We start from the raw sequence: 14,658 nt of genomic DNA, 5'->3' as shown, positions 1-14,658 counted from the left end.
TGGTGCTAGCCATCCTTAATTTTGAAGTGATGGAGATTAGAGGGAAAGCAGCTAGTAAAAAAAAACCATTAATCGCAGCTCGTGGGCTGCTCCATTCGAATTGTGGCATTTGACAGTCACCCTTATAACGCACATACGCCCCAAACTGCGGAACACTAATTGTTCTTTTCTTTTTATATAGTGGTAACAAGGTGCATTCCATAGAACTTGGGACCAAAATCCGGCACACTAACCACTGGGTGGTGCTCAGCCACTTATCAAGTTATTAAAAACGTCAGTATACTTGTTGTTGAGTGCACTTGAACAGCGTAATTCCATTGAAGTCTGAAGGAAGATTTAGTCTGTCTCTATTGTTATGATTAGCTTTCGAATACCAGTCAACATTTCTATCAGTGAAACGCCGTCTTGTTTTATCTTCTCAGTTATACATCATGATGGTCCGCGTTAAGGCTTTAGACACTTACAATGTTTCGTTGGGGTTTGTGTTATTCAGAGTTGCGATTTTTGAATTTGGCTGTATAACTTATGCTCAATAATAAAAAGTTTTGACATAGTCGTTTTTCATCTGATTTTGATAACAGTACGACTTTGATATAGATCACACGTGTATAAAATATTACCAATATATAATTTCCAGGTTAAGATTCGTTTAACAAGGGTATAACAGAGTTGGAAAAAAAAGAAAAATAAAAGAGGTTGCCGTTGCACGATCGACACACCAAAGACGTGGAGTTTTGTTAACGTGAGGGAAGTCTGGGAGCGTATCATCCTCATGATAAAATTAATATCTAGACACAAAATCCTGTGATACATACGGGGGGGGGGATAACGGACCACTGTCGGTCCATTCTCAATAGCAAGAGGGAGAATTTAACGAAGCTTTTAATGTATGCTTGAAAATTGCCCCTAGTGACAATATCCGTGGTAGGCACAGTACAGCTAGCCCATTGTATGGCTTTGTGCTTAACCATAAACAAACAAGCTTGAAAATTGTTGAAACCCTACGTATTTTCGTCTTAGTATCGTCTACTGACAAGTTGTCTTTGCATGGACAGGAAATATATTTATTTCCACGATCTGGATAAAAGTTCGAAAAGGAGGCTAAAAACTGACAATTAGGGCCAAAGTTTCGTTTTTCTTTTATCATTTCGTTCAAAACAAATATTATTAAAACTCATATTAAAAGAAAATTTTAAATCTTAATATTTTAGTTATGATTTTATTTTGGATGCATGACACAAAATTTTTCAAAAGTTGATGTTATGATGTTGCACTTTTTTGTGAATCAAACAGTAGGCGATCATGCGGTGGACACCTGAGAATTTAGTTAAGATGTTTACTAGGGTAACAGTTGTCGTACTTGACTCACTCTAACATTTTTCACAATCTTTAATTTTGCCCCTGCCCTCCCCCCAGTGGCACAGCGGTATGTCTGCGGACTTACAACGCTAGAGGCCGGGTTTCGATACCCGTGGTGGACAGAGCACAGATAGCTCATTGGATAGGTTTGTGCTTAACTTCAAACAAAAAAAAATTGCCCCCCCCCCTAGACCTCACTTTTGTAGTCTTTTCGGCTGATTTTATAAACATTTTTAGATTGCAAAAGATTATCTCTATGTGCAAATATATCAGACGAAAAAACTTCTCTTAAATACTGTTAAATAAAATATTCCGATAAAAATTAATAGATTGCATATACACATATGCACAGTGTCAAGAAAGTATATACATTTAATCAATATAATGTAGAGTTCGCATTTGTTTAAATAGTAATGCCTTTGGAAATAGTTTCATATTTTCAAATACACTGTAAAATTAAAACATTGATAAATATGCAATAATAAATTTATTTCGTCTTAGTTTTTATTCATTTTTGCACAATCCATTATGTTTTTTTTTCTTTCGTGAAAACTGGCTCTATTTCTCTCGAAAGCGCCAAGCTAAAATCACCATCAGATTCAAAATCCATGTATTATGCGTTTATATTTACATTCAGAAAGGATCTACTGCACAGAGAATCCGTTTTATTTACCTTTTTTTTTTCCTCAATTTTTTATAGTATTTCAATACTTTTACTAAGGAAATAAATAATGGCGCGGTTGATATGAAAAGTGGTGCAGTTATATGCACACATTCCAAAAAGGTGTGCGAATTTAACCGCATTGGGTTTTTCACCACATTCGAAAGCGTGCCAATGTTTAAGCATTATTACAGAGATACAGAAGGAAAAAAATACAGTGGTATTACTTTAAAGATTATACTTTAAATTTGCTTCTCAAAAGGGTGTGTGTGTTTATATATGTACAAATCAAGTCACCAATAGTATAGATAAGGAGATTTCTACATGATAATACAAAAAAAGAAGTCGAGCGCTTGATAGCTCTATCTGCTTGTCTACGGAATACTTTACCGACACTCATTCTCAGTCAAGTAATTTGCATTTCTTTAGTTGGAAGATGTAGTTTTTAATATGAGTAGCTGATTTTCAGCAACTTAATCACAGTTTTTTTTTCATTTATGATTTACCTTTGAATCCAATTATCATTACCCGTAGAATTGCAAATCTATAGAAAGGTTTAGGAGTTGTTCCTCTTGGTTGAAACTGAAAGGACTTTAAACAAGATGTTTCAGAATCTTGTGAGAGCTTGGTGGTAGTCGACACTGAAATATTCAAATCTTGACACGTTCCTTAACACATTAGATCTAATATACTTACTAAGGCCATTCCATTTAGATATATCGACTGATAAAAGAACGTTTTACAAATTTTAGAATAATAATAGTTAATTACATGTTTCAGTGTAAAATAGCTGCTACGTTTCCTCCTTTAAACAGCTAATAAATATATAGATATTTAAAACCATATAGAATATATGATAATCAATAAGGCAAAAAAACAAAAAAAAGACAAGCCTGCCCGATAATGTAAAAGTAACGGGTTTTCTGTTACTTGTTGCGACAAATGACAATTACAAAGAAAGTTACTGTTAGGTGCAGTCAGAATGTACGTGTGGTGCGAATATTCTGAAACGTTCTGATGCAGTCAAATCACAACTTATAAAGATTAATGATGATGCAAATTATAGTGTGTGGTATTACCTGTATGGAAATTTTTAAGTAATCATTGCATACCTTTTAGAGATAGCTTATTAGTAGTCAGGGTATAACTAACTGTTAAAGAGATCTTTGTATAGTAAAGAAATCGGTGATACTGCATGAAGCAAACACTTTTTTTTAAAGTTTTGTTTTGTAAGTATGTTAATTCTATTATTTCTTTAATATTAGTTTCATTAACAGAATTGGTTAAAATGTTTAAAATATATAACATTTATATTTGTTATTTTCATTTTGTTATTGTACCTTTTTTGTTATGAAGATTATTTTGCATTGCTAACTTAGTATGTGGATTTAGGAATAACCTAAATCGCTTAGGCTGGCTGAACTTCGTGAAATATTATTGTGACTATGGCTGAAAAAAGTGTGAAAATACTGCTAACAACTTGGATTTTGCGCAAAACTACATAAAGGTTATCCCAAATTTTTAGAGGGGATGCAGTTAGTCAAAACCGCCCCCGCAAACTTTTGGGATACCCTTATCAGGCCGAATAGTGGAATTTTACTTTCAATATTATAACGCATCCACAGCCCCAAAGTCCGGAGCGCGATTATTTTTTCACGTTTAGCGAGACGCGAACCATTGAAATAGTGAGAATACTCAACTGATATAATCAACGCATTCTAATAAGTATAAACAGAAACGCCATATTAAATTAGATATGTTAACTACTGGGTTAATGTTTAGTTCAGATCTATGTAGGTGGCTTACTTTGATTAAAAGTTAATGATAATATGCCAAAGATAGCTCATTAGTGGTCAGGGTATAATTGATAGAGAACTTATCAGTAACGAACAGGATATAACTGTTTATAGAGAACGTAACCTTGTGTTCATCTAATCACGAGCTTTCGTAATATAAGCTATTATAAGTGTTGAAAGTGAACGATAAAATATTGGAAGTTATGAGCGTCAGTCTTTTCTCGTGCATTTCCAACAAACTTGGAATTTATCAAGTAGTAGTATATGGAAAATGCCAATACGTATCATGTTTAAATTAATTTGTAAAATTTTCTTTATAAGATCAACAACATTAATATCATAACAATTAGATAGTAAGCATATATGACAAATACAAAACGAAATGTATATTAGGTGTTTTTTTGTTGTTGTTTATTTTGTAATTATAGTTACATATTACTGACTGACAGTCGCGACGTTGTGACTGCAATAACTTCAAATTAAACTATGAAAAACAAACGGTGTAAGACAATGTATTTATAAAAAGCCACAATTCTGAAGTAACTTAGCTCAAATTTTGACAAAGTAAAATTGTTTAAAGTTATGTGAGAGTGGTTTCTAAGAAATATATTTGAAGACACAAACTCAGATGAGATTCGGGAAGAAATACTATCGAAGTTTGATTGCTTAATAACTTATATGTTATTTATGTATCATATTTTATAGTATGTTACACTGCAAAAAGAAAAAAATTATTCAAGAAAGCCAAGGTATTCTTGGTCTCTGACTGTTGTTCTTTCTAGGAGAGTATATTTACTAACGTTGAAGTACCTGTATCGTTTAGGCAAGCTAGTATGCTGAGAAGCCTGGCTTGCTGGTTTAATGGTGGGTTCACCAGCGGCGGACAGACAGGCTGCGCGTGCGTGCGTGCCGTGCCAGACGACAAACCCCGGAGCTGTGGAGTAAAGGGTGTCAGACGACGGGTGTTTATGCACCGACAGCTGTGCGTTTGTTTGTTCAGGAAGAGTGAGAAAAAGAACCCACGCACATTCATAGGCATATCTGTCTCCTGCTTAAGGAGTAAAAATCAAAAATTATCAACCACAGTGAAGTACGTGGGAAACCAGCATAGTTCGGATGAAGGGTCTAGTCTTACGGTAGATAGCTAAGGCGAGTAAGGTACGGTTCGTAGGACCAGGAGCGGGAACAAGGCAGAGAATGCATCAGAGCGGTGACCATAATAGAGGTAGGTGTACATACTTGAAGCCATCTCACGTTCCTGGCTGTGGCTCACATTCAACGTCTGGTAACCCGTTTACTTCAGATACGCTTCTCGTGTATATTGTGTGCAAGACGTGCTGACGTTCATCGTTACCCTGGCAACCGTCTGATCTGCTAAAGGGCAGTGTATATTTGTTTCCAATCTTGTGTGGTATAATAACTGTGTGAACATTCACATAGTAAATTAGGATTGTAAAATAGTTTCAAAACACATATTTTGTTTTTAATTATTTAAAACAAATTTTTAACCAATTTTTTTATACTGTTATATATTTTTTAATACTTTAGAAAGCCCCTTTTGTCACAAAGGGCTTTTTTTATCCATTATTTATAGGTTATCTACATGGATACTTATCTGTTACTTTTGCACTCATACTTTATAGACATAAGCACAATATAATCTTTCATGAAAGGTCTCAAAGAATATCTAAAGTTGCACATGGTGAGACTCACACACACTGCCATATGGAAATTATTTGCATTTGTTTCTGTTCTGGAACCCTTATCAAGGATTAACTGTGTGTATTTTATATATTGAATAGCAAAAATAACATCAAAGTTTAGATCTTAATAAACTAAAATTTCAAAATTTGATATTTTACAATATTTTTTCTGAAAGCATGTTTTGGTTTTGTATTGTACAATTTAAATGCACCTTGCTATACTTCAAGTTTAGTAATGTATTGCAGCTCTTGAATATGGCTCAGTATAGTTTTGTACAGTATGGTGCAAGTTGTAACTTCTGAGAATTAGCTACAATATATATAGTTACATTGTTATTTTGGAAAGACATGTTTCTATTGGCACTGATTTTAAATAATAACCAAATCTTGTAAACTGATACTTTAACATTAAGCAATTTTAAAATGTATGTTTAAATATTTTAAGAATCCAAAATATTTCCTTCCCTCCTTACTCAATATTTTATTGTGCTTTTTAGACTGTGTACCTCACTTTTATGTGGGTCATAATTGTTAGAATGTGTGTTGAAAATAATGCTTTTTTTGTTCAGGATAAAATATTGAATACTCCATTCACTTTTTACTTTTGTATTTGACACTAGAATATGCTAAATTGAAATGTAGCTTTATATTTTTTGAATCATTATATAGATCAATTTTTAAATGTTGTGTATTTTAGTTTTTAAAGAAAAGGATATGTAAACATTGCTTGAAGTTTTCTGAAAATGTAAAAAAAAATGAAAGGTATGAATTACAGTATTTGACTGATCTTTTCTATAATTTATGCATGGCCAGTTATTCTTGGTAGTGAAAAGAAAAGAACCTGAGTTTGATTTTATGTAAATGATGTACAGTCTGTGGTTCTAATAGAGTGGTTATAGAAACTTACCCTAACATTTGTTGTAGATGGTAGCATAGTCTTTAAATGTTAAGTGTACAATGATGCTAAGATGATGGTTAGGAGAGATATTACATTGTGTTTATAATTCAGGAAAAGCTAAACAGACTCATTGAAGGTTTTAAAGGTGGAAAGTAAGGCCATACACTTTTGATTTTCATTTATAATATTTGTTTTGTGATGAACTTTTTTATATTACTTAAGAAAACAAAAGAGTGGTTTACAAGTTAGGTGCTCAAGTCTTACATATTTAATTCTGATGAAAAGTGAATTTTTTAAAAATTGGATGTATGTAGTGAAACTTTATTTTAAGACTAAAGAATTTGTTATTGCTTAATAAGAGATGTTATTGTAGTGCTATCAATTTTGATTTTTTTTTTTCCTGTAGGAAAGATGCATGTACTGGCATATTAGAAAGTTCTTGAGAAAGACTTTCAAAATGATTCCTAGTTTTAAAAATTTGGCTTTTGGCATTAAAAGTTATATATTTTATAAAATAAATAAAGGTTAAAATTGATATGATTGTTTTTCCAAAATGGCTAGTTATAATGATTCCTTACTAGAAAACTATTTGAATTTTAAGCTGATCAGGTTGGACTTATGAATTAATCTACTTGAAGATCTGGTGTGTTTAGAAAATTTGAATCAGAAGATACTGACATAGGCTAAAAACGAAAAGTGTTTATATTAAGAGAATCACTAATATATTCCTGGAAACATGCCATTGTTTATAGACTGAATCACAATGTTTATTAAGCACGAGAAAAGTTTAGTCTTGTGTTCTGTTCAAGAATTAGCCTATTATAATTCCCCACAGAGAACTCATTGGTGAAATATCTTGTAAGGTGATTTTGATTTAGTGTCTTAAGAATATGAGATTATTATTTATTTTTTGAGTTATGTATGTTTACAGTCAGTTGTAAAAATAATTTAGTTATCTGTTAGTTAGCTTATTTGTTAAAATACATACAGAAATCTTCTATAAAAAGTTTCATGCTTTTTTAAATTTCAATAAATTATTTACTTAATCATTGACTTTGCAATGAAATTCAGTATCTGTAGCAAGTGTAGCATCAAAATCATTTTACTTCTATATATGTGGTGTGTGTGTAAATGTGTATACATACAGTATTGTATATATAGATATACAAATCATACATATGGACAGAACAAGAGAGCATTGCTACAAAAGAAACAGTTATAATATAAGAATGTCTCATGAAATATGTTATGGTAGTGTGTATATATATATATAAATGTTGAAAGCTCAACCATGTTCTAAATATTGTATCTTTTTATTTATATTCTTGATTTCAGTAGGTTGTTAGTGCTTTTGCAGCTTCAACACTGCTCTTCAACCAATGACTCTTTTGTGCTAGTGCTCTAGTGCTGAATGTACAGGAGGCAATTAAAGTCTTGCACTTCTAATTGCTTCCTCTACACCTAGCACTATAAGAAAAGTCATTGGCTGAAGAGCAATGTTAAAGCTTTGAAAGTGCTACCAAGCTACTAAAATAAAAAATATGAATAAAATGATAGGTTATTTCTAACCTGTTGGTAGTTTGAATATATATATATATATTATTTTATTTATTATATTAAGCTTATAATCTCTTTCTGATGAAATGAAAATATAAATTAACATAAGTTGTGTTAAAATTCAGTTAATTTTATCACTATGTATGAAAATATTTCCTAAGAAGCATTATTTAATAATGCTGCTAAGCTGCTGTGTTTCATTCTTGTGACTTTTGGAATTATCTTTAATGCAACTTTTTTTCCCCTTATGATGTGGTTTTCAGGCTTAGAGGAGGTACAGGAAGAAGGAAGAGAGGAGGAGGAGGAGGGCGATTTTGAAGAGCCTTTGGATTTAACAGGATGGAAGTCACAAGAGAAGAATGATGGTGAGAAACTTATGTGAAATGATAAGTAGTTGTACTCAAATGAGTGCTTCTCACACTGTTAAAAGATTTAAGTAAGAACTCACTTTGAGTTTTAATGTTTTTAACAGTATAATGGCTGCTAAAAAGTAATGCATTAATAATTGATATAATGCATTATATTTCTTTATTTAATATTAAGTTACTACTCTGAAAGACTTCTGAATGAGTAAGCTAAAAAAATGTAATACTGCAAAAGAAAGTATAAATTAGACATTAAATTAGCTAAGTAACTATGATGTAATAAATCACTGTATATCAATGAAAACTAACAAAAAAAGTAATAGATAGCAGTACTAGTAATTTGATGTAAAAATTTCTATTCTAAGTCCTTGTTGAGAATTATATTAAAAGACCATTAACTTAAATTTGTTTTAATACATTCTCAAAGAAGAGTTTAATTCTGAAGTATTTGTGGTTAAATCTTCTATTTCTTAAAATATTTACTATGTGATTTTTAGAGTCTATTTGGGCACTAACTGGGAGGTAGATGATTTTCAGGTGGCTTAAGAAAAAATACAAGTAATTTTGTTTGTATAATGTTTGTAAGACCATTAAATAGTGTCTCTATTGAAAACATATTACTTGTATACAAATTTTGGTCATGTAACAACTTTGAACCGGTTACTTTGTGATTTCCAAATTATACAAATTTCCTTTATACCTTGTGAGATGTTTTACATATATAAAATATAATTTAATTTATCAGTTGATGATCAAGAAACTGGAATATATTAGAGTAGGTTTTGAATCTTGACCTATCTTAAATAGTGTTAAGTCTACTTTGCCTTTTGAGTTTTATGCTTTTGAAAACTTTGAATTTCAAAATTATTCCTTTTTTTAAATAACTTAACTATGTATGAGGATTATAAACTTTTGGAAATGGTTTCTGTGGGACTTTATTAGTCTGAGCTAGAAAAGTTCCATTTCTATAAAAACTTCATTAATCAAACAGGAAAGAGTAATTATTAAGGGTTTTGAACATGAAGACAACAACAGCAGAGTACAACCTACCTTTGTAATTATATTTAAGTTATATTGACTGAACTTCTACCATTTGATTGAGGTATATCAAAAAGTTACATGAAAAAAAAATGTATTGAGACAAAATTTACTAAGGCACATTCTTACATGGAATGATACAGCAGTCAACCTAAGAACTGGATATATTCAATGTTTATAAATCATAGCATTCAAGTTTTTAATTTACAAGAATACCAGAAGTATATGAAACACATCTTTGAGGTTATGCTACTTGATAGTATGTGAAATGCAATATGATACAAAATTATTTTTATTTGAAATTAATAGTAACTATATTTTATTTAAAAGGTAATGATGATGGACAGCCACTGTTTTGAAACTGTATTGTATAATATTTTAGTTACATGATTTTTTTCTGAATGTAATATAAGTGGGTTTGTTTAAGCTAAACTAAATAATAACTAGTGAAATTTGGCAAGTAAGTTTGGATGAATATATGTGTGTGTTTGAGCTTATTTTCAGGCAAGGGGCATTATTTAAGCTAAATTTAGCTTATAAAAATACCAAATACTGTATATGTGGAATAGTCTTTTTGTGCCTGGCATTCTTATTATTTTTCTTTTTGTTAACGTTTGCCATCTAAACTGTAAAAATTAGCATTTGAAAGTAAAGACTGATTACAAAATTGCTATTTTCTTTTGGCCTTGACTGTTTGCTAGACAGTTTGCATGAAAAGTATACTTTCATTTCTTTTTGCTTTGCTTGTTGGTTTGCAGTTTGAGCATGCACTTATTTGTTTGCTTTTTTTATTTAGTTGTCTGGTAGTTTTTGTCAATTCTGTTTCACTTTAGTGATGCATTATGCTACTCCCTTGCTCCCTGCTTGGTCCCGCCCTCCCCATACTTACCGCCTGTTGTACAAGCCTGTTGTGGTAGAAGATGTATGGGAAGGAGAACCTGCCACATTAACTGATGATGAAGATTGTAACTTCCTTGGCTTCCGCATCACTACAGGGCTGGTCCAAGATGACAACACCAGGAATGACAAGAGGAGGAGCTGTTGCTATGTGGTTTTGGAGAATCAGGAAGATCCAGAAGATATTCCATTGGTGAGGAAGGTTGTACATATCCTTCAAATTCCAAATAAAACTTAGTGTAACAACATTTAACATTAGTTTAAAAATACATTCATCAAATATAAAAAACATTCAATAATACCATATCTGTTTATCTTTCAAGTCTAAGCTCTGTTTAATGTAATACTATAACATTGTCATTAATTTCTGATCAAAATAAGCTACCTAAATAAATAAGTACTAAAAATTAACTCATGCATTAATTAATATAGCTAATTTGATATACTGTTCTTACATATATTGACTATTATGCATTGATTCATCAGTTGGGTACCCTTGCTGTCAGTGATATTTTTGGCCTTAATTCGAATAAGATATAAAGGGGTTCAGCCAGGTTAAGAGATTTAGCTTAGTCTGAAATTCATATACTTAGCTAATAATACAAACTGATATTAGTTGTGTAACTAATATGTAATAAAATATGTAAATAAAAAATAATTAGTAAAAAAGATATATTTATTAAAAATGTTAATGAACATTGTTAATGTAACTAACATTAAAGAAACAGTAGGATATAACTTATTTGCAAAACATATTAAAAACTAGTTGTTGCTTTGTGTACTATCACTTTCAAGTCTTTGATATACAAGGTATTTATAAAGAAGTTTTTGCAGTTCAGCACATTATGTAATATCTATCTTGTTTTAATGTCAGGGGTCTAGTAACTATAATACTAATGTCTGCAGTATCTTGTTTTAATGCCCATTGGTGGCTCAGGGTAAAACATATTAAAAAGTAGTTTTTGCATTGTGCACTATCACTGATTCTCTTATCTCTTTCAAGTCTTTGGTTTGTTTGATATACAAGGTGTTTATAAAGATACCAGTGATGGGCATAGAGAGATAGCCCACTGTGTAGCTTTGTGCTTAACAACAAACAAACAAACTAGTAAATATAATACCATTATGTACAATATCATGTTTTAATATCTTAAGTCTATTAAATATAATACCATTATGTACAATATCATGTTTTAATGTCTTGTGTCTTGTAAATATAATACCAATATCTTTAATATTTTGCTTTAATGTCTGATATCATTAAGTCTTATATCAATTTCAAGTCCAAGATCTGTTAAAAGTAGTATAATATTTCTCATTTTCAAACCTGAGATGAAGAGAATATATTATAGTATTTCTTTTGTTCTTAAGTCTAAGTTGTATCAAAAATAATGCCATATCTATTTTCAGTTCTAAGGCAGGTCTGTTTAGTGCCATACTCTATGATTTAGTAAGTATAAGACAATTGGAATCTTTTTTTTGCAAATACATGGGTGCCTGCAGGAAGGGGCAAAAGAGGGGCATTTGCCCCCCTACATTACACAAAAAATTGCACATATTATGATGTAAACTTAACATTGTAGTTATACTAAATATGTTTAGTAATGTTTATTATTTAAAATATGAGGTCTGTTGAATTTTATTGACAGCTATTTTTTTTAAGCATCAGGTATGTAAATACAGTACAATATGTATGTTATTTTCATGTCTGATGTGTTTCTTTTATGTCTCTGTCTGTTAAATACACATAATACAGTTCCTATGTTGTTTTTATGTCTTATGTCTTGGAAAAATAATACTATATATATATAACCATATTTGTTTTAGTCTCTGGTCTGGTAAAATATTATTCCTTTGCTGTTTTTATATCTTATGTCCTGGGAAAATAATACCATATGTATATATATATATACTTTTTTTTTAAGTCTCTAGTCTGGTGAATACAGTTCCTGTGGTGTTTTTATGTCTGATTGCCTTGGAAATATAGTACCATATATCTTTATTCTTTTGAAATTTGAAGTCGTTTAAATATATAATGTCAGTATCTTTTTTGCAAGTCTTAGATGTGTATAATATAACACTATTTTTGTTTTTCAAGTATGAGATCTGGTAACTATAATACTATTACGGCAGCAGAAGTGACACTGGGAGCATGCGCGCTGAAGTTTCTGGAAGGATCATGAATTATCGGGGAGGCCCAAGTTTGTCCGAGGCTCCCGCTTTTTTAGTGTATAAGCCTGGCGAGAAAAACGAGCACAAGGGCATAGATAGATAGATATGGAGATAGATAATTGAGTCAAGGTAGTGATGGTAATATAAAGTGTGTTTTGTTATTGAAATTGCAAATGTATTAACTGTGGAAATTCTGTGTATTACAAAGTTGTATAGAGAAAGAATAAACTAGTTTTATTTAAAAAAGGACTTGTATCACTGAAGTTCCTTGGAAAGACTTTATACTGGAAATTAACAAATGAGCAGATACGTAACAAATTGGTGTCAGAGAGTGGGACGGAAAAAAAAAAGAAGATGGAAACGAGAAGTGGCAAATCAAACAACAGCTTAGCAGATTTGATGGCAGCAATACAAGAACAGCAAAAGAAACAAGAAGAGTGATTACAGCAGTGGTTGGAGGAAAAAGAAAAAAACAAGAAGAGAGATTACAGCAGTTGTTGGAGGAAAAAGAAAAGAAACAAGAAGAGAGACAACAGCAGTGGCAAGAAAACCTTCAATAGTGGCAGCTCGAACAGCAAAATAAACAAGAGAGACTACAGCAGTGGTTGGAGGAGAAAGAAAGAAAATGAACAAGAAGAGAGACTACAGCAGTTGTTGGAGGAAAAAGAAAATAAACAAGAAGAAAGTCTCCAACAGTTGAGAGAAAGCCAAATGGAAAATATTAGTAAATTTCAAAGTGAATTAAATACATTAAAGGATGATTTACTGTCTTTTACACAAGGAGGATATATTAGCCATGGACCTAATCATCTCCAGACAACAGGAAACCCCTTCCACACCCCGCAGCTAAACCTTAATGCAGACATCTTCAGTCCTGCCAGAAATCACATTCCAGACATGAGTGTCAGCAATAGGGGTGATCTAGTGCGAAGAAAGCCACAGGAATTCGATTTGGAAGGCACCATGGGAAGTATATAGAGCACAATTTGAGCTCCTGGCAGAAATGAATGGATGGACAGAGGAGCAGAAAGCAGTGTACCTGACAACCACTGGAAATACTTGGACAGTTGTCAGCAGTCGACAGGCACAACTATAGAGCACTGGTAGCTGCTCTAGAACTCAGGTATGGAACTCAAAATCAATCCGATGTCTACAGGGCTAGGTTTAGGACTAGAGTTTGTGCTAAAAGAGAGAGAGAGTCTGCAAGAGCCGGCACAGGTTTTGGAAAGTATGGCACACAAGGCCTACCAAACTGTGCCACCTGATGTCCTCAAGCTGTTGCTGAGGGATCAGTTTATAGATGCCTTGGACAGTCCCCAACTAAAGATATGAGTGAAGCAAGCACACACCTCTACTATGCAGGATGCAATGGCCAGAGCTCTTGAATTCTAGTCTTACGTTAAGTCCAGCACAAAGGTACCAAGGTTGGTACAGTCATCAGGATTCAAGGCCAGGAAAGAGCAGCTTTCAGAGAGGTTTGAGGGACTTTGCTGGCACTGTAACAAACCTGGGCACAAGAGAGCTCAATGCCGGCAACTTCAACACAGGGAAGATGCCATGGCAGGAAAGGCTGCTACCCGAAAAGGTAGTGGTTGGTGTTGAGGGATGCCCACCAACTCCCATTGTGAAAGTCCCAACAGCTAAGTATAAAATGGAAAGCACACATAATGTCTACGTGACAGGAAAGCTGGTTGGCTAAAAGTGCAACTTTGTCATAGATTCTGCAGCTCAGCAAACCCTTGTGAGTATCAAGGTGCTAGATCACAAAGGAGTACCAGAAGCCATACAGAAGCTCTGTGGTGTGACAGGACATTATGCAAGGTTGTGGGGACCAGTGTGGGTAACTATTGAGCTCATGGGTTTAAAGCTCAAACACAAAGTATACTTGACTGACATTGAAGACCAATGCATATTAGGGTTGGGCTACTTACTACTGAGGAAGTGTGTAGTTAACTTTGATAAAATGATGATTGGGAACAACAAAGGCCAAATTCCAGTAAATGTTGCTGCGTCTGTTGATTTGCATGTCACAGCACTTAAGTCAACTACAATACTCCTTATGTCAGAGAAGATAATTTGGGATAGAATAAAAGAACATCCCCATGGAAGCCTGATGCTTGTGGAAGCAGTGGAAGACCCATCCAGACCAGTGGATGTGAAGATTTGAAGGCCACTTGTGGCAGGTCATCAAGTAGTACCCATAACAGTGGCC

The 14,658-nt window shown here is 32.7% G+C and overlaps 1 protein-coding gene across 1 annotated transcript in view; it reads left to right on the top strand.

The window, feature by feature from the left end:
* The first annotated feature begins 4,598 nt into the window (after window positions 1-4,598).
* The window catches only part of LOC106470124 (DNA (cytosine-5)-methyltransferase 3A-like), a 72,430-nt gene continuing 62,370 nt past the window's right edge, over window positions 4,599-14,658 (top strand). Inside the window, 3 exon segments of the mRNA XM_022398710.1 lie at window positions 4,599-5,041; window positions 8,238-8,339; window positions 10,211-10,467. Of these exon segments, the coding sequence (XP_022254418.1) occupies window positions 5,014-5,041; window positions 8,238-8,339; window positions 10,211-10,467 (387 nt within the window). The 5' untranslated portion in view covers window positions 4,599-5,013.

Source organism: Limulus polyphemus, unplaced genomic scaffold (assembly GCF_000517525.1).
Source record: "Limulus polyphemus unplaced genomic scaffold, Limulus_polyphemus-2.1.2 Scaffold3833, whole genome shotgun sequence".
In the NCBI taxonomy this organism is placed as follows: Eukaryota; Metazoa; Arthropoda; class Merostomata; order Xiphosura; family Limulidae; genus Limulus; species Limulus polyphemus.
This window is presented reverse-complemented; position numbering and strand designations above follow the sequence as displayed.